This window comes from Lonchura striata, chromosome 16 (genome assembly GCF_046129695.1).
Source record: "Lonchura striata isolate bLonStr1 chromosome 16, bLonStr1.mat, whole genome shotgun sequence".
Taxonomy (NCBI): Eukaryota; Metazoa; Chordata; class Aves; order Passeriformes; family Estrildidae; genus Lonchura; species Lonchura striata.
The window spans coordinates 11,255,931-11,274,592 of NC_134618.1; the positions used below are offsets into that span (position 1 = coordinate 11,255,931).

The following is an 18,662-nucleotide window of genomic DNA, read 5'->3' on the forward strand; positions in this document are numbered from 1 at the left end:
AAAAAGGACTTAAGCCCTGTATCTGTAGGTCTATCTTAAATCAGACCTTTCAGATATTTTAGGCCAATATTTTATTGAATATCTGGATAATAATGAGTGGAACAAACCTGAAGTATCAAAAAAAAAAAAATCCCAATCTTTCATCTAAAGTCACTTGTACACTGCCTTTCATGTGCTTAAGCTACACCTTAAAAATGAGACAGAGTCTCCTAATTTATTTAGAAGTTTTTGCAAAGTTGTGTTACTGATAATGGCCAGACAGATGTGAACAAAGATTTGTGTCAGATCCCCTGAACTCCAGACCTTCATCCTAAACATAAACCCTTTATATTATTGAGAATCCCAATGCATTTTACACAGACACCGAAGTTCTGGTGTTAGACACTCCAGTTAGGCATCAAAGACAGAGAGCAGCTAGCATACAAGTGCTGCTTCCAAAGAGAATAAAGCTCTTTTGAAGGCAATAGAAACTGTCAAAGTTAAATTAAAAATTAAAAATCCATTCTGTGGCTGCTGACACACTAGGCTGCCTGACAGCCACAGAGGCAGAAGTTTCAAAAACCTCTCAAATGCAACTGTAAGTTGCCTGTGCTCTCTGTGCTTCCCCCTCTAACCCAATCCACTTTTATCCTACAGTGAAATATCATCACGGTGCCTATGAGCTGATCAACTTGGTCATAAGGAAAAAAAAAACATCCTTATTTTAAAAATCTTGAGTGATCAAGTATTCAACTAGCTTATGCTTTAACATGTGATGTATTGATGTAAAAATGATAGACTTTCTTGGAATTTTAATGATTTAGTATTTATGATAATGTACTGCTGTATGCCAGTCTCTCAAAATGAAGATTTATATGGCCTTCAACATGAAAAAACACTGCCTACAGTCACAAGAAGTGTTTCAATAAATTATTACCTGTGTTAAATTTAGGTCTTAGAATCTGCAAGTAAGGTAAAATGGGGTAATTCATATTGTTTGAGTTCATAGAGTCATAGAATCATAGAAAGGAAAGGATCCACAGGGATGATTGAAATCCAGCTCCTGGCCCTTACAATCCCCTAAATCCCACCCTGTCCCTCAGGGTCCAAATGGTTCTTGAGCTTTGTTGGGCTGGTGCTGTGGCTGTTGCCCTGGGGAGTCTGTTCCAGACTTTTTCACCTCTGTGTGAAATTTTTTTCCTAATCCCCAGCCTACCCCTGCCCTGATCCAGCTCCAGCCATTCCCTTGGGTCCTGTCCCTGGTCACAGGGAGCAGAGATTGGAGCTGCCCCTCCGGAGGGGTTGGGGACCGCTCTGAGGTCTCCCCTGAGTCTCTTCTCCAGGCTGAACAGACCAAGTGTCCTCAGCTGCTCCTCACACAGCCTCTCCTGCAGACCTTCCCCATCCTCCAGACCTCCTTTGGACACTCTCTATTAGCTTAATGTCTTTTTTATATTGTGGTGCCCAAAAATGCACTCAGGATTGGAGCTGAGGCTGCACCAGAGCAGGGCAGGGCAGTCACCTCCTTTTTATTCTGAAAGTACTGAAGCACCACAGCTAAATATTAAGGGTATTAAGAAGCACAATGGACAATACCTGTCTTTCCCTGTGTCCTCCACATTTATACTCCATTGTGTAGTAACTGACAGTTCTGAGTGTCTTTGTTGGGATTCTTTCCTGTTTTACTGACCTCTCCTGTCAAGAAGAAACAGTAGAGTAATAAAGGACAATACTTTTGTTGTCATGAGCAATTCACCATCATATACCTTACAGAACTCTGAAAGTCAGATGTTTATTGCTTGCTGCTGCTTGTGTTACTCTTCGGCTTGTCTGAATAAGAGATCATGACAAAAATCTATCTATAATTAAGCAAAAGCTTCAAGCTATACATTGCTTGAATTTAAAAGGTTGCAAAGCCTTTATCACTGTCATGCATTCAGTCAAAACCTGTTTAGAATCAGCTCTGAATTGTAAAGGGGGTTTTAAAATCAAGATCAGGAGTTTGAAGTTTATGTTGAAGTAATGTGTGGTTATTTGCCCAGGATGCCGTCATAATTCATATTATAAAGGGTAGAATCAAGCTGTATAAAAGCAATTGATTGCTGTTTTCCTACAGGCTAAATCCAAATTTTACAATTATTTCATTACTTTTCTCATATCACTTCACATGGAATTTGGGAGAAATGAGCTGCAATACAATACAGATGGGACTGATTAATCTTACATGTAGAGCAGTAATTCTGGTACTTTATTCTGTGTAAGCTTTAATATTTCCTTGACTTATGTGGCCTGGAAAGATCCTGTGTTGACAGGTGAGATGTTCCTGGTGTGCTTGCATGGTGCTGCTCACTGCAGCACCCAGAATTTTAATCAGCCAGGTGATGAAGACACGATATGCTGTTGATTCTGATGGGAGTTCAATGTCTGCCCAGGCATTAGTCAGAGCCTCTGCACTCGAGTGGGTACGTTTTCATTCATCCAGGAAGCAGCACAGTCCCCTGAGACCTGGTTTCCAGACAAAGGGAGCTCAGACAGAAATCGGAGCTTCTGGTTGCATTTTGAACTCTGCCTGCCCCTGGTGTTCTCTCCCCTTGAATAAGCAATAGGAGCTGCGTCTCAACCATCTGGCTGAACAGCGCCTGCAGTTGCCTTTGACTTGTATGACTTTAAACAGGACATTGCTAGAAGGCTTGAACAAATAAACTGGATTCTATGAAACCATCAGATTTAACTGTCCCTGTGGTACACGCTTCTGGAAACTTATTAATTCATTATGTTACAAAGCAATTCTCATACTGACTGAAAAAAAAGGCTAAAATTATTTTCAATTACATATTCTTTATTGTTGTTCGTTATTATTTAAAACGTTATGTATTTCATAGTAGGAGCTATTTACCCTATGGTAAAATGTTTTTCATTTCCATATGCAAACTTTCTAAAAATCTGAAATTCTACTCAAAGATTTGGGAATCCTAAGAGCAGCCTCTGCTGATGCATAAGGAAATTGTTTCTTAGTTTTTCCAGTGGAGGTAAGAGTTTTTATGGCATATCCACAAGAAGTTTGTAAGAACTGTTTGGTGTTTGTATGTCTCTTGGAAAATATAAAAGCCTTCACGGATGATACATTTAAAGTAACTCAAATAAGAGGACCAGCACTTAAAATACTGGATGCCACAAACAATATAGCTGAAACCACAATGGTCTTATGGTCCAACAATAGAATTATGGTACTCTAATGAGTAAGATGTGCCTGTCTCTTTCCCCTCCATAATTAATGTGAATACCGATGCACAGCTTGAACCGTTCCCGTTTTTCTGGCGGCATTATCTGCGGTCCAAACCGGCCGTAGCCAGGCTGCGCTAGCAGCAGTGTCGAGGGGAAGGGACAGTCCCGTTGCTCCCCGTGCACTGCTCGGATCACCTCGAGGCGCTGGGGCCGGTTCTCACCCGCTCAATGCCAGAAAGACACTGGCAGTGCGGAGCGGGGACCATCGCGGGGGATGGAGCCGGGCTCTTCACGTGCTGCGAGGACACGGGACAAGGGGTGCGGCACACACCGGGGGTGCGGCACACACCGGGGGTGCCGGCACACACCCCGGCACACACCGGGGGTGCGGCACACACCGGGGGCGCCGGGCCGGGCGCGGGGAGCGGGGCGGCCCCGCGGGTCCCGGTCCCGGAGCGCGCCCGGCCCGGCCCGGCTGACGTCAGCACAGCTCGCAGCCAACCAGCGCGCGCGGCGCGAGTCGGGCCCCGCCCCCCGCGCCCTCGCTGCCCATAAAAGCCGCGGCCGGCGGCGGGCGCGGGACCGGCGTGAGGGGAGCGCGGACGGGACGGGCGGCGGGACCCGCTCCTGGCACCGCGGCTCGGCCCCGGCCGCCCCGCCGAGCGGGCGCTCCGCTCGCCAGCCGGGATGCTGCTCGTGGCCGCCGGGCTCCTGCTCGCCGTAGCTGCGGGCGGGCGGGGGTCGCCGGCCGGGGAGCAGGAGAGCCCGCCGGGCAGCCGCTTCGTGTGCACCTCGCTGCCGCTGGACGCCGCCGGCGCGGGCTGCCCGCTGCCCCCCGTGCCCATGCAGGGCGGCGCGCTGCCCCCCGAGGAGGAGCTCAAAGCCACGGTGCTGCAGCTGCGGGAGACCGTCCTGCAGCAGAAGGAGACCATCGGGAGCCAGCGGGAGGCCATCCGGGAGCTCACCGGGAAGCTGAGCCGCTGCGAGGGTGCCGACGGCAAGTCCGCCGCGGGGGCGTGGAAGAACGAGGTGGGCAAGGGCAAGGACACGATGGGCGACCTGCCGCGGGACCCGGCGCAGGTCATCGACCAGCTGAGCCGCACCATGCAGACCCTGAAGGACCGGCTGGAGAGCCTGGAGGTAGGGGCCGGGCAGCGGAGCCGCTCCACGTCTAGCGGGCACTTCCTAAATCCTTGTGGACATGGATCCAAACTGGCCCAGCCCGGGGCGAGCGGCTCGGTTTGGCTTGTCGTGGTCTCTTGGTTATTCATTTCCTCTCTTTAGTGGTAAAAACCCTAAGGGGCTGCTCTTGAATGTGTTCTCCCACTGCGTGGGGGAGGTTATGGTTTTCCTGCTTGTCACCAGCTTAGTTTCTGTATTAATAATGTGTAAATCTCTCTTTCTGGGGATGTGACTTCATGCGGTTTGAGGCACAAAGCTGACGTCTTGGGCAGTAAGACCTCGGCATATGGTGCTGAACAGACCAGTGGCAATGAGGAGATTGTGTTGGGCAGATGGTGCAGCTAAGATGATGTACTCAGGGCTGACACAGAATGAAAAGAACCCGGTTCTGTGTACCTCTGAACAGAAAGGGGCTTTGGTCCAAGCCCACCGATAAGTGATTTCTATGAGGCTTTGGACAGTTCCCATGGTTTGAGTACTGCTCAGGCAAATGGCTTGTAGAGAGGATTCTCACAGGATTTGTGCTGATGTTGTTCTGCTTTTCACACCCTGAAAGCCTCACGTGTGTGCTACTGCTGTCCTCCAGTCAGTGCTGATGTGAGGATGGGAGTAACTTCCAAAAGGCTGTTCTGTGAGTGCTGCTTTGCGAGTGCAGTTTTGAATGAGCTGTTAGTATTCATTCTATCCTTGTATTACTATTGCTGTCTCTCTGAAGCATTCTTTTTAGCATTGTAGAAGAGAAACTCTTCTAGAATAACGTGGTAGGTGGAAATGTTGTCTTTATAGTATCTATAAAGATAGCAGTATTATTTGAGAGTGTGAGGTGCCTCTTGTTTTTTATTCTTTTTGGATAAGAATACTTTCACTAGTTAATACTTAGATTGCTCTAAACAGTGTCTTACTTTGTAAAACTGCTTTCAGAGTGGCTTGGTTTTTAATCTAAAATGAAGTGATAGTTTTTCTGTTTACTTACATTGGCCATGTCACTAACAGTAAGTAAAGCAAAAATGGACTGATATGCCACATGTATACATACTTATAGAAGTACATCCGACCTGCTCCCTACATTGATGTTATTGAACTTAAATGTATGAAAACTCTTTCATATTAAGTGCTGGAAATCTCTAACAAAAGTGCCCTTTTGTTACCACTGTTTAGCTACAGTGCTGATAAAAGCACTGACCATGCCAAATGCTAAGAGAGAGAGCTGGAGAGCTCCATGATCTTACTTTCCTGCTTTGAGGCGGGAGCATATCTGCATTTCACAGTTTCTGTTTCAGGAGTGGCAATGTTTTTACCCTTGTTTGCCCTGCAGCACCAGCTCCGAGCCAACGTGTCGTACGCAGCGCTGCCCGGTGACCTGCGGGAGATGCTCCAGCGGCGCCTCGGGGACCTGGAGCGCCAGCTCCTGAGCAAGGTGGCCGAGCTGGAGGACGAGAAGTCTCTGCTTCACAACGAGACCTCAGCCCACCGGCAGAAGACGGAGACAGCCTTGAATGCTTTGCTAGAAAGAGTGTCTGAGTTAGAGAAAGGTAGTTGCTCAGAATCTAAATGCTTCCCCGTCCTGATTAATTTTGTTTACTCCTTCCTTCCAGAGCAGTAGACTAAATGTGGGCCTTGAGGGTAAGCCGTTAAGGTACTGGACTAAACAGTAGGTGACAGTGCAAATACTTGGATTCTCCTTTTTCTTTTATCTCAGGCTTCCTGCTTGACAGGCAGTTGCCTGGCTTTGGCTTCCTGTCTCTTAATTTGGCGTGTGTGGGTGGCTAGGATGAAACTCTTAGTGTTTGTGGGATGGAAAGATCTATAAGGAGGCAAGTGGAGATAGGAATAAGTATGGCAGGGGTGTAAATAGCTACATAATGTCAAGCATACATCTGAGTAGAGCTGCCTTTATTTGGACTGAGAGTCATATGGGCTAAATTTATTTAGCACAATTACCTTTGTTGTAATGAATGGCATTTTTTACCAGCTTTGTTTCCTGCTGCTTTGGAAGTATTGATGGTGGTCTTTCCTTTTGTTACTGGTTATGACTTTGGGTAACTGCAGCTACTTGAATTATGCTCTATTCTAAGCTTAAAGCCTTCAGAATTTACAGTAGATTACACATGGTCCACTGGGGGATACTCTTGTAATCCTAGTCATTTATTCTGATTCTTGGCTTAATTATTACTGATATCTCTCTGCTTGAGTAGTGTCTGTTTATTTGGATTACAAATGTCTGTGAGCACAAAACTCTTTCTGTATTGACTGTATACATGTACAGAGTGGACTGTATAGAGCTGGAGTTGCAGTAAATATCACTGCCCAATCCTTAAATGATTTTCCAAGGTGAATAACTCTCTGCTTAAAAGCAGCTTAATGGACATGCCTTCCAAACGGTACAAACATGCATATATCACATTAATTTAGAAATGCAGCCTAATGGACTTGTGTGTAATACTGTATCTAGTCTTTCCTCAAAAAGAGTGAAGGAGGGGAGAAGGGAAGGAGGAAGATGATTTTCTACTGGCTCTGTCTTTTAGTATTTCCTGAGAGCCAAGATAAAGCCTAATCTGCAACTAAAGTTATGGAGAATTAGTGGCCTGTTAATGTCTTATGAGTCAAGTATAGATAGTCCTTGTCTCTGAAAGATGTGACTCATATCAGGAGGAGAGAGTGGTGGGAGAACAAGAATGTGTAATTCAGTTAGGCTAAAAATAACCTGTTCCCACCTTTATTTTTTGTGTGGGGAGTGAGGGCTGTCTTGAGTCTCCGGGGAAGTGAAGAATTTGGGACAGGAACCAAGATTACAGTCTTTCTTTTACTTTTGTAATTTGCTCTCTATTACTGTACAGCTTAGCTGTTCTGGTTCCTCTGCCAAATCAAAGTGAGGGTAGTAATGATGAAAGAACTTACTTTTTGGTATTTTAAATACAGACAATATTTGATCTGGTCTCATTTGAAAATAATATTTCTGTTGTGCTTTTATTTGAAATACAGTATTGTTTAGCACTTCTTCCCAACAACTAACTAGAGTGTCATAAGCTCCTCATTGTCCTGAGACTAAACAGAGATAAAAAAAATAACTTTATGAGGTAACACTGTAAGCCTTGGATTTTATCTGTAGTTGTGACAGCTGTTTTAGCTACCAGTGGTTCAAAAGAGTTTAAAACTTGTACACCTGTAGTGGTTCCCAAAGTTTTCTATAAATTCCTTCAGTGATTATCTCCATTGACAGCAGAAGATGATGCAGTAGAAAAAGCAGGAGGTATAATCCTACAAATAATAGTGCCTGGACTTCAGTGTGATTCCTAGCTTTGCTGGAGGTGCAAACAGATAATTTACTACATCTAAACTTATTTTCTCCATTTCTGAAAGGGTATAACAGTATTTCTTGCCCATCTAGCCCAAAAATAATTGCTTTTTTAATGGGGTATGTTTTTATTGTGTGGGATTGGCTGTAGCAGCCTAATGGAGGTTGTTCAGTATTAACCCTAAGACCCTGGTGTTTATTTACTTACCATTTAGAACATTTCAGGTCTCTAAGGTTCCTCAAGACAAATTCAAGCCAAAGAGAAGCTTTTTCTTCTCCCACCCCCTTGTTCTGTGAAAAATGCAGCCAAAACACTTCAGTTGCTTCTAAGAAGGGGAGCTGAGAGAATGCCAATGGTTTAAAAAATACATATGAGAATTGTGACAACCTTTTGTGGCAACAGCTTTTCATTTGGACTGAAGTGTGAAGTTTGGCAAGGGGGTTGAATTTGTTTCAGGAATGTGAGCAAAGGAAATCAGTGAGACTTGGAAGAACAGGCTGCTAAAAAGCTGAGGGTGACACTACTACAAAACTGTGGGGTTCAATTTGATTTATTTCTTAATACTTCTAGAAAGTTACTTATGAGCATCTACTTCAACTATATGATACAGAGTATTGCAACTTCAGAAAGTTTTGGTTTTAAGGGTTCTCAATTTTGTAAGCACGTCTAAAATATATCACTGCTTTTTTATCACTTTTTTAGAAAAAATGAAATAATAATTTCTGCTTTTTAGTAAATTCAGTGTCTAATCTTCCCATAGTTCATAGCATGATATTGCATTTTTAATTTAGATCACTTTGAACTTTTCAGATCTTGTCCTGTTCAGTTGGTGGGACAGAAATCAGTTCTACTGAACGTAGCTGCTGTCTGGACTATGTCAGTGTAGTCTTATTTCAGATTTGCTGCTCAAAATGTGTTAATGTGTGTTAGCCTAAGATCTTAACACAGAGATACTGCTTGTGTAGCAGGGGTAGGAAAGGAAATCCTGGCTGTGATGCACTGTGATGCTTTAATAACGAGCATAGCAGAGAATCCATTTTACTGACAGTAAATGTCTTAAATCAGTGTGAATTGTTTGTAATAGGGAGGCCTCCAGCCACGAACTAGGCAATGAAGGAGATTGTCTGCCATCTATTCTTTTGCTTTAAATGAGCAGAAATAAACTAAATAATTATCACAATGTGGATAAAATCTATTTGCATTTTTGTGTGCAGCAAAATCAACATTCAGTAAATACTACTTCAATATATTTTTTTTTCTGTACCTCTTTAAAGTGATTAAAGCCAGAGGTTTTCAATATCAATTGTGTCTTAGCCTGAATGATCAATGCATTGTTTTGCTTAATGTTAAGGGTTTTTTTGCTCCATGTGATTCTAGGTAACAGTGCATTTAAGTCACCTGATGAGTTCAAAGTCTCCCTTCCTCTTCGCACAAACTACCTGTATGGGAAGATCAAGAAGACCCTGCCAGAGCTCTATGCTTTCACTGTGTGCTTGTGGTTGAGGTCAAGTGCTTCTCCTGGAATTGGCACTCCGTTCTCCTATGCTGTTCCTGGGCAAGCCAATGAAATTGTCCTCATAGAATGGGGGAATAATCCCATTGAACTGCTAATTAATGATAAGGTGAGACTCGATGAGCTCTTCCCTGTGGTGCCTTTGCACTGACTCCTTCCTTCCCTCTGAGAGAAGCCTTTGAGGTGGTGCTGTCTGCTTGTCTGTTGTCCACTTGCTGGTTGCAAGTCCATAAAAGCACTTGAAACAGAAGTTAAATTGTAGGTATTTGTGTGTTGAGACCAAGCAGCTTGACATTAGATGTGCACATGCTTGTGTTGTCTGAAGTTACAAGCAGGTCTTGGTGGCTTGTTTTTTTTTGTTTTTTTTTTTTGAAACAAAATCAAAATTTGAAGCCACAGCATTGCAAGACCCGTGAGATCTAAGCCAGTTGCAGTATTTCTATCTTTCTAATTGTAGAAGTTACAAATGTTAAATGAATTTTGCTGAAGACAGAGAGCAAAAGGCTCTCCACATTATGGTCTGGTTCTGTTATACTTAGTGACTGAACATCAGTTTAAATACAATTTTTCAGACTTTAGATACAGCTACTTCATACAATTGATGGTTTCTGACAAGCTTAAAGAAAACATTGAAACTTGTCATTAAAGCAGTATCCTTTCTCCCCACCTTCAGTTATGTTTCCTGGTAACTCACTGCTCTCTGAGAGATCAGGTGTTTGCTACACAACTCAGGTGGTTCATCTTGTGGCTGGTTATGGACTTCTAACAGTCCTGTCATCCTCCCAGATCAATAACCAATTATTTTTAATGGTTTGTGGAAGAGAAGCAAATGTGAGTCTGCTTATCTTTAGCAATAACTTTTTCTCTTCAGTATTATGTCTGTAATATCAGTATTCTGTGAGGCTTTTATTTCTTCCACAAAACAGCTGTTCCAGAACCCACTGCACTTGTGTCTTGATGTTGACCTGAGAAGGTTTTCAGATCAAACTCCTAAAAGAACATAATTCTTCCTTATTGTGAGGTCTAGGGAACAGTTCCTACAAGTTCTCCTGCAGACAGATCCATTTGCCAAAGTTGTTACTGCAAATGGTGCTGGCAAACCCCAGATTTTAAGAGGAACTTAATGTGAGCCTGGATGGAATCTCACTAAGCACTGAGATTTAAACAACAAATGCCACATATTAATGTGCAGGATGGATGTTGGTCTCTTCTCCCAAGTAACAGGCAAGAGAAAAAGAGGAAATGGCTATAAGTTATGCTAGGGGAAGTTTTAATTGGATATGAGGAGAAATTTCTTCACTGAGAGGGTTGCGAAACACTGGAACAGGCTGCAGAGGGCAGAGGTGGAGTCCTCATCCCTGCAGGTATTTATTTATTTACACCAGCTATGAGAGGTGTAGATGTGGCCTTGGCAGCGCTGGGTTAATGATTGCACTCCTGATCTTGGAGGGATTTTCCAACCAAAATAATTTTATGATTGTATGGAATCCTACAAAGTAGCATGTGAATTAATTCTTGCCTCTATAAAGCCTTTGCTTTTGAGGACAGAGTAAATACTATTCTTCGTTACATGTTGGGCTTGAATGGCTAGATTTGGGTTGTCACGTGCATATTTTGTTTTTTGTAGGTTGCTCAGCTCCCCCTCTTCATTAGTGATGGAAAATGGCATCATATCTGCATAACATGGACAACCAGAGATGGAATGTGGGAAGCTTTTCAGGATGGAGAGAAACTTGGCACTGGGGAGAATCTTGCTCCTTGGCATCCAATTAAACCTGGAGGTGTCTTGATTCTGGGTCAGGAACAGGTGAGTGAGTGACAGGGTGTTCCAGGGTTTAAACAAAATGAAAACTCCCCAAACAAACAAGAGCTGTGAGAATTTCTCTGTTTAAACACTTGGTCTTGTTGTACACATGTATCAGAAAGATTGAAACAAGGCAACAAATACTTCATGAAATCACACACTGGTATATTTGTTTCACCTATTAAATATTCAGAATATTCATATTGGGGTTAAGAATAAGTTATTTTAGAATATTGGAAAAAAAACCCAGAGGATTTTGAAACTTGCCATTCTAGTTAACATCTCATAAGTCATGATTTGTTTGGCTTCTGACTTTACATTATTTCTCTACGTACATTATACATTTACTAAAAAAAGCAAATATTGTAACAAGTAGCAGGAAATAGCCTTTCTTCAGCTGAAGCAATGAAAAATTAGGTTCACAGTTGAAGCAATAAAAAATTATTTTGTGTTAATATTGATTTTAGTTGATACTTATCCATGACATCAATGACAGAATGGCAAGTTCAATATCCTAATACACTCTGCAGAGCAGATGCTCCAACTCACTGCTGAGTGTCTGGCAGGTTTCCTTTATCTCTGCCTGCACTGTGCTGGGTTCTGTCCTGTACTATCAGTTCCAAGTCAGTAAAAGGACTGGATTCATTCAAAAACAAGTGATTTCTGTCCTTAGGTAGTCAGTGGAGCAAGCAAATACTTATAGGCTTATGCAGTGACAGTTTGAATCCCTCATTTGTTACAACCAGCAAAGCCTGGGTATTTAGATCCAAAGATCACATCTCACAGTCCCTGCAGACAATTGGGCAAGGGCTGCAGTTATGGTTTAATCTATAGCCATAAAGCTTTCAGGGTAACCTTACACATCTGTGCAATTCTTACTGGAGTTGTCCTGTGCTAAGCTTCCACAGTGGCTCTTAAATTAGCCTCCAAGTTTAAAGCTGCCTTCCTGCTCTACTGCTTGAGGGCAAGGTTGGTTATGTACAGCCTTTCTGTGGTGCTTTGCAGTCACCGTTTGCCCTCAGCTGCTTTGACACAATTTAGGTTGGAGCTTGTCACTGAATGCCTTGTTCAATGTAGCCCTTGTAGAAACTCGAAATTTGTTCCCTTCTGTGACTGAACTCTGCACCCCTCTCTAGCAGTGGGGCTGGATGGGGAGGGACTTCAAATTTGAACAAGAAAATGTCAAAATAACCTTCTCATCTAATCCTAACTCTCTTGTGCTTAAAGGACACAGTAGGAGGAAGATTTGATGCAACTCAAGCCTTCGTTGGGGAGATGAGCCAGTTCAATATATGGGACAGGGTTTTAAGAGCTGAAGACATCATGAATATTGCCAACTGCTCTATCAACATGCCTGGCAACATCATCCCCTGGGTGGATAACAATGTGGATGTGTTTGGAGGTGCTACTAAATGGCCTGTGGAGACGTGTGAGGAGCGTCTGCTTGACTTGTAGCTGTGATCACTTCCCATCCAAGTGCCCCCTTTAGTAGGACAATCTTCTGTGCAATCTGAAGCACTTATTTTTCTCCTTGCCCTTCCCCAGTCTTAACTCCTTGAAAGAATAAAATAAATTGAGTAAACTGCCTCAGTGCAAAGATAGCTGCTAGTTTGGGGTATTGAGCCTGCCTATGAAAGGAGCACTGCTTGACTAGAGCAACCCTTGCTTTCTTATGGCCTGATCCAAAAATGTGCTTTGGCCTGCAGAACCCTTTTGGTTGGGCCTGAGCTTAGACCATCAGCTCTTCTGCAGGGAGGGAGAACAGTGTGCACACTTCACTCTCATGTTCCTGAGAATGTGCAGTGCTGACAGCACCAGGAATAACAGACTAAATGTGAACCCTTCCTTCCAGTCTGTCTCCTATTCAAAATGAAGCCATTCTTTTTTAGCCCTTTTTTTAAAAAAAAATCACTTAATCCTTACACTGCAGTGGTTATGGTGCAACTATGGGTAGAGCAGAACAGCCACTGTCTGAGTGCAAGGCTTTTGCTTCTTAATTTGCAGATTAGAAATCCTTATTTTATGATAAAGAGGTGATGTATTTGAGACACATTGTACCAGTTCAATTTGAAGAAAGGGCTGTTTAATCAGCACAGCTCCATTGAAGCAGAGGTGCTTCAGGTGAGGTTCTGTCCCAAAGCCTGTCCTTTGCTAGCCAGGATCCCAGCAGAGGTGGGTGGATGAAAGATTGTACTTGTATTTTCTGTAGGCTGAATGTACTGAATTCATAGTGACCTGGCTTGTACACTTTTCTCTATTGTTTTTCTCGCTTCAGTCAATGTCTTTATTTATTTTTTTTAAATATACAAGCTGTGATTAAGTGAATTTCCATTTTGTTTTGCTTTGAAAGGCCTTTTTATGAGCAAGTGCCAAAGTTCAGTTTCTGCTTGCTGAGAATTGCTATCTATTTTTCCAGCATAAAAGTCTTCTGCACTGGTTTATATGTTATTATAATGGTCCTATGTAATATGAAAATGTGCTGCTTTTTCAATTCTTGTTGACTGTCTTTTCTGTAAGCACTGGGCTGACTACTATATTTTTTTATCATTTTCTCTCAATATTTTGCAAACAACGTTACTGTTTCCTTGGCGTTGATGTGACTTCTTGGTTTGTGGCTCGCAGATAGCAAATGCACTGTACTGGGAAAGAGTTAATACTTTTGTTATTTAAAATAAAAAAGGATTTAAAGGGGTGGGGGAGGGGGAATTTATAAAGCTAAATATCATATTTTATTTTTCATATGTTTAAATTGTAAGAATAATATGGTGACAGTCCCATTTGTAGGGTAAAGTTACATATTTCCATGAATATGTAGTATGCTGTTCTTAAAAGAAAATTCTTATAATGAACTTTTAATTAAAATGCACTGTAAAATGAGTCTCTTAATTCTTTTATAGTCACACAAGACACTGAATATTGCCTTTCATAGCTTCTATGAGTTCACCTGCTGTCTCTCTAGACTGGTAGAAGTACAGTCTTGTAAGAAATTTTCTTTAGTCCCTAAATGCATCAAATTTAGTCCCTAAATGTCTCAAGTGTTGATTGGCTTTAAAATATACACACACACACTGCACCCTCAACCTACAGCACTGCTTTCCCTGCCCCAAGGAGAAAACAAACAACAAAACTCTATATCTAAATAGTCTGTTGTGAGGTGAGGAAAATTGCAAAATTCTCATCTCCCATGGGCTGGTGCCTACAAGAGGCATCAGCCCTCCAGTCAATCCACCTTTGAAAGAATCTGATAAATAAAAGAGGCTGCAGGAGCTAAGCCCTGGAGTTACACAGATTTCACTCTGTATTTCAAAGGTGCAACAGTGAAACTGTCTTGGACACTTTGCTGGAGCCCGTGGGAGTGGTGGGGTCTGCTTTTTTGGACACCAGCAGTGTTTAAAACACCAACACTAGTGTTTGAGTTCAGTACGTGGTTGAGGGAGGTCTTTACACATCTCTTGGCCATGCTAATCTTTATTCAGAGTTATTTAAACACTCTCACAGCCTTTAGCCATATGCACCTGAGTAAGAAGCCCCACCTCCACGGGAAGGTGTTAACGATGGGGGCTGTACTTCCTTGGGTTGGTTTGGTTTTTACTCATTAAGTAGTTCAGATGGTAGGGATTTTGGAGGAAGGTTTTGGTTTGTTGGGGGTTTTTCAAGACACTGATTCTTCAGGAAAAGTCAAAGGTATGGATTTCATTGAAAAATATTTCATTGTTTTTAATATATATACACATATACATTTTATTCTTTCTTTTGTGCAACAGTATCTTTTCATTATGAAGATGTGTTAATTTTTGTGCCTTTATCTGTTGTTCTGCTGCTCCACATCCTGGGAGTCACATGTTTTATATGAATATATAAGCAGATGGCAAAATAGGAATAAATTTTACCACATTCTAGCATCTGTATTGTTTATGGAGTGTGGAGCTGACAGCACAATCTTCAGTTCCCAAACTGCTCTGAATGCACAGAAGTAATAACTTATGGAAAGCTGAGTGGCAGCACTTGGAATGTGCAGTAGTGCAGATTTCTAGAAAATGTGTTTTTATTTAAAACCAGGCAGAGCTGGGACTCCTAAAAGCAATATCAGTGATCCCAACAAGCCAAGGTGCTGGGGGCTGTGACTGGCCAGGTCTGCAGGTGCCTGCTGGGCTGGGAATGCTCTTCAGCCTCTGTACTGCAGCATCCTCTCTGTGCATTGGCTCTTGGCTGACAAGTTGAACATTTGGTGTGTTTAAATCCAGTTATATTTCTTTAAAGATAAGTAGTTTGCCTATGTGCCTGGCCACTAGAAAATGTAGTCATCTCATGTGTTCTGAGTTTGCTTGAATGCTCCAGTTACACACAGGTGTCTGTAGGTGAGGGAAGGAGGATCCCCTGTGCATGGGAGACCTGCTCCTGCCTGGGCTGCACTTGCTTGCTGAAATGCTGGTTTAGGTCTCAAAAATGCAAGGAAGACCAGCAAAGCTCTACCTCCATTTTGCACACATTTCCCCAGTGAGTGAATACCTGGGACTGCCAGGGAGAAGCTGATTCTGTTTTGCTTCAGAGACCTGATTTCCCTCAGGCCTTTCCCGAAGGTGAAAAGCAGGTCAGTAGTGAAGCCCCTGTGTTGTATTAGGTGTTTAAAGCTGGCAATTTCTCAATCAGGGTAATGGTTGTTCTAAAAAATGCTGCTGTAACTATAGGTTAGATTTATTTCTTCTTTGCTAATGGCACCTGACTATGTGTAAGGATTCTTCAACCAGTTGATTTTAGTTACCCAGGTTGGGAGGGAAGATCAGCCTTCTTCTATTGCATCATCCTGAATGCTGCTAGGAGTGCAGAAACCCCAAACAGAGACACTGGTCTGGCTGAGGCTTCTGATGATCCCTTGGTGCTGCTTAGAAATCTGAGCCAGAGCCCTGCTGATGGAGAGAGGCACTGCCCAACCCCTCCAGAAATGAAAAGTGTCTCCTGGTGGCCAGGGAATTGGGGTGGGGGTTGAAGGTGATGTGGGATTTTTCCAGACATCTTTTGCCAAAAGGTCTCTGGATCTTTTTTCTCCTTCACAAAGAGAAAGTTGGACCTTGAGAATGTTCATTGTTGGCTGTGAGTTGTAAATAATACATGAGTTTTTTCAGAGCTAAAAATCTTCTGGAAAGAATTGAATTAATTGCCCCCCTGGCTATAGCTGTTTCTAAAAGGCTGCGCTTAGAAAAGTATAAATTTGCACGAGGAGTTCAAGGGGCCATTTCTTTCTCCACAGGAGGGCTGGGCTGATGTTTTGGCAAAGCTTCAAATACAGAAGCTCCTTGATGGCTTGATGCCAGCAACAGGAAGTTTTGTTTATTAAGGATGCTTTGGTGTTTCACCTGCTCTGGCTCCCAGCTCATGTCTCCAGGCAGTTCAGCTCCTGCCATGGGGAGGATGCTGAGCCTTTGTGGTACCCACTTTGTGGTACCCACTTGTCCCCTCGCTGCCACTCAGCCTGTCCTGAGGCTCAGGGACAGAGCTGGCTGGGGCCCCTGTGGCACTGGCTGTGCTTCCCTTCTGTGCTGAAAGGAGCTTGCAAGAGGCTTGCCCTGGTTTTCTTGTCACCAAGCTGTTCCCAGCTGCAGTTCTGGAGTGCTTTTTAAGAATAAGTACTGAGAAAAGTAACCATGGCTATTTCTTAGGAGGATTTTGGTGGTTTTTAAGGTACTAGACAGTTTTTTATGTTTTGTCTTTCAAAACACTTAAACCAGCTTGTGAGTAACTTTAAATCCTTATGTTCCTGTAACAGAGTTCATCACCCAGGCTTATCTCCACTACTGGAGATTGCTCTGCTGACCTCTCCAGATGAAAGGAAACCTCTTTAAAGGGCAACCTCATTTATTAAAAACAGGATGTTAAAACTTCTGGGTAACAACACTAGCTAAGCAGGGGATTTATAACTTTCCTTTTGTTTAAATTTTTTATTGTACTTGGAGTGGGCTGTTGATTTGCAGTGGGAATCCTGGTGTGCTGTCCTGCTCTGGTTCCACAATGGCTGCTTTTCTTGTGTCAGGCAGCAATTGGTTTTCCTCCCATTTCAGAGGGCACAGAGCAGGCAGCTGCCTCGTCCCTGGAGCAGAGCTGGGAAGAGATTGTCCTGTGCAGCTTTATTGTTCCTCAGCAGCCACAAAAGGGCCTGGGAGAAGGGATCTGCACTGACTTTTAATTTATGTGAGATGTCCCTGCAGGAGATATTTGTGTCTGACAAAACAGGACAGACTTAGATTTGCTTTCCAGGGATGGTGTAGCTCACAGGAATGAGCTGTTTTTTTTTTTTTTCTTTTTTTTTCTTTTTTTTTTTTTTCTTTATTTTGCTTTCCTGCTTTCTTTATGGTAAATTATATATGGTTGATAAACACCTGTAATAAAATAGAGATATACATGGGCAAATCATCCTTTTTGTTTTTTTCATTAAAGAAAGCTGTTACTTACTGTGTAGAGAGTACACATCCTCCTAAGAGATCAAATTATTTATGGCAGTGCACTAATTAGCTTTTTTGAGGCTTCTAAGGTCTTGCAGATACTTGGAGCTCCAGGGATAACTGCAGTAGGTAAATGCCTCTGTGCATCAAGGATAATTTCATGTATCTGGCCAACAGCTGTCAGTATGAGCCTTGGGCCTGTTGGGGCTCTGGTCGAGTGGAGCCCTGGCACCTACAAGGCTTTGCAAGGGAGTGGCCACCACTGGCTGGTTGGGTCACTGAGGATGCCACAGGTATCCAGGCAATTCTGGAGGCTCCCAGAGCTGGTTTGGCCCCCATTTGCATTTCTGCTGCCATATTAACTCTGGAGCTGTACCAGCACTCTCACCTGCCCATCCTCACTCTCAGTCTGATCTCAGGGAAGAGCAGCTCCAGCTCCCTCCTCACGTCCATCAGCAGCTCCAGGCTCTGTTCACAAGTATTTGGCATTGTTCAAATATGCTGCTATGGTTACTCAGGCACCACTGACTGCACAGGTCAGCTTGGAAGAGCTTTAGACAAAGTATTTGGGACAGAATGTGGCTCTTGCTCGTTAATTTAAAACCTGGCACATCAGTTTGAACACATTATGTGGGGGACAATATCTTTTTTGTTTTCCCTTACACTTGGGATTTGGAAAAACCTAAAAACATTGCCTTGATGTGAGGCCAAGCAATGGCAGTGGCTCCTGCTGGAATCAGCAGCCAGCCTGTTTGTTCTGGGGTTGCCTGAAGGCTGCTGGGCTCTGTGTGCACAGGTGGAAGGAGGATGCCCAAAGCTGGGGAGCAGAGCCCAAGGAGGGCTGGCTGCAAGGAGCCACGGGCCAGCTGGCCAGGGGAAGGGGCTGGAACTGCCTCTGGGAGCTCAGGGAGCCTTTCAGGGCTCCTGGGGCAGTCTCACTCCTGGCATTGGCACTGCCAGGGGATGAAGATGCAGGGAGCTGCAAGGATGACCTGTTGAGGGCTGCAGCCATGATTTTAATCTCCAGTCCTGTTCAAATCCATGAGCTGAATTGGCAGGAGGTGTAATTTAGGTCCCAGAAATTCAGTGACATCTGTTCTGTGCTTCACCATGGGCAGAGGTTGAAAAAGGATGGCTGTAAAGAGACTTTAGTGTAGTGGTGCCCTCACTAGGCTGTGCCCTTTAATGTCTTTCTGATTACTTTATGAGAACTGAATAAGCCAGAT

At 43.4% G+C, this 18,662-nt stretch overlaps 1 protein-coding gene across 1 annotated transcript; it reads left to right on the top strand.

The window, feature by feature from the left end:
• Nucleotides 1–3,891: 3,891 nt before the first annotated feature.
• NPTX2 (neuronal pentraxin 2) lies at nucleotides 3,892–13,876 on the top strand. Its single transcript, XM_021539741.2, has 5 exons — nucleotides 3,892–4,344; nucleotides 5,702–5,918; nucleotides 9,060–9,304; nucleotides 10,823–11,002; nucleotides 12,227–13,876. The coding sequence occupies exons 1-5, from the start codon at nucleotides 3,892–3,894 to the stop codon at nucleotides 12,452–12,454; spliced, it is 1,323 nt and encodes a 440-aa protein (XP_021395416.1). The 3' UTR covers nucleotides 12,455–13,876.
• Nucleotides 13,877–18,662: the final 4,786 nt, after the last annotated feature.

Bases quoted from the DNA above. Each gene is read 5' to 3' on its own strand.
- NPTX2 (XM_021539741.2), top strand. From the start codon at position 3,892: ATGCTGCTCGTGGCCGCCGGGCTCCTGCTCGCCGTAGCTGCGGGCGGG. The intron at 4,345-5,701 runs GTAGGGGCCGGG...TTTGCCCTGCAG, and splicing joins ACCGGCTGGAGAGCCTGGAG to CACCAGCTCCGAGCCAACGT. The intron at 9,305-10,822 runs GTGAGACTCGAT...TGTTTTTTGTAG, and splicing joins AACTGCTAATTAATGATAAG to GTTGCTCAGCTCCCCCTCTT.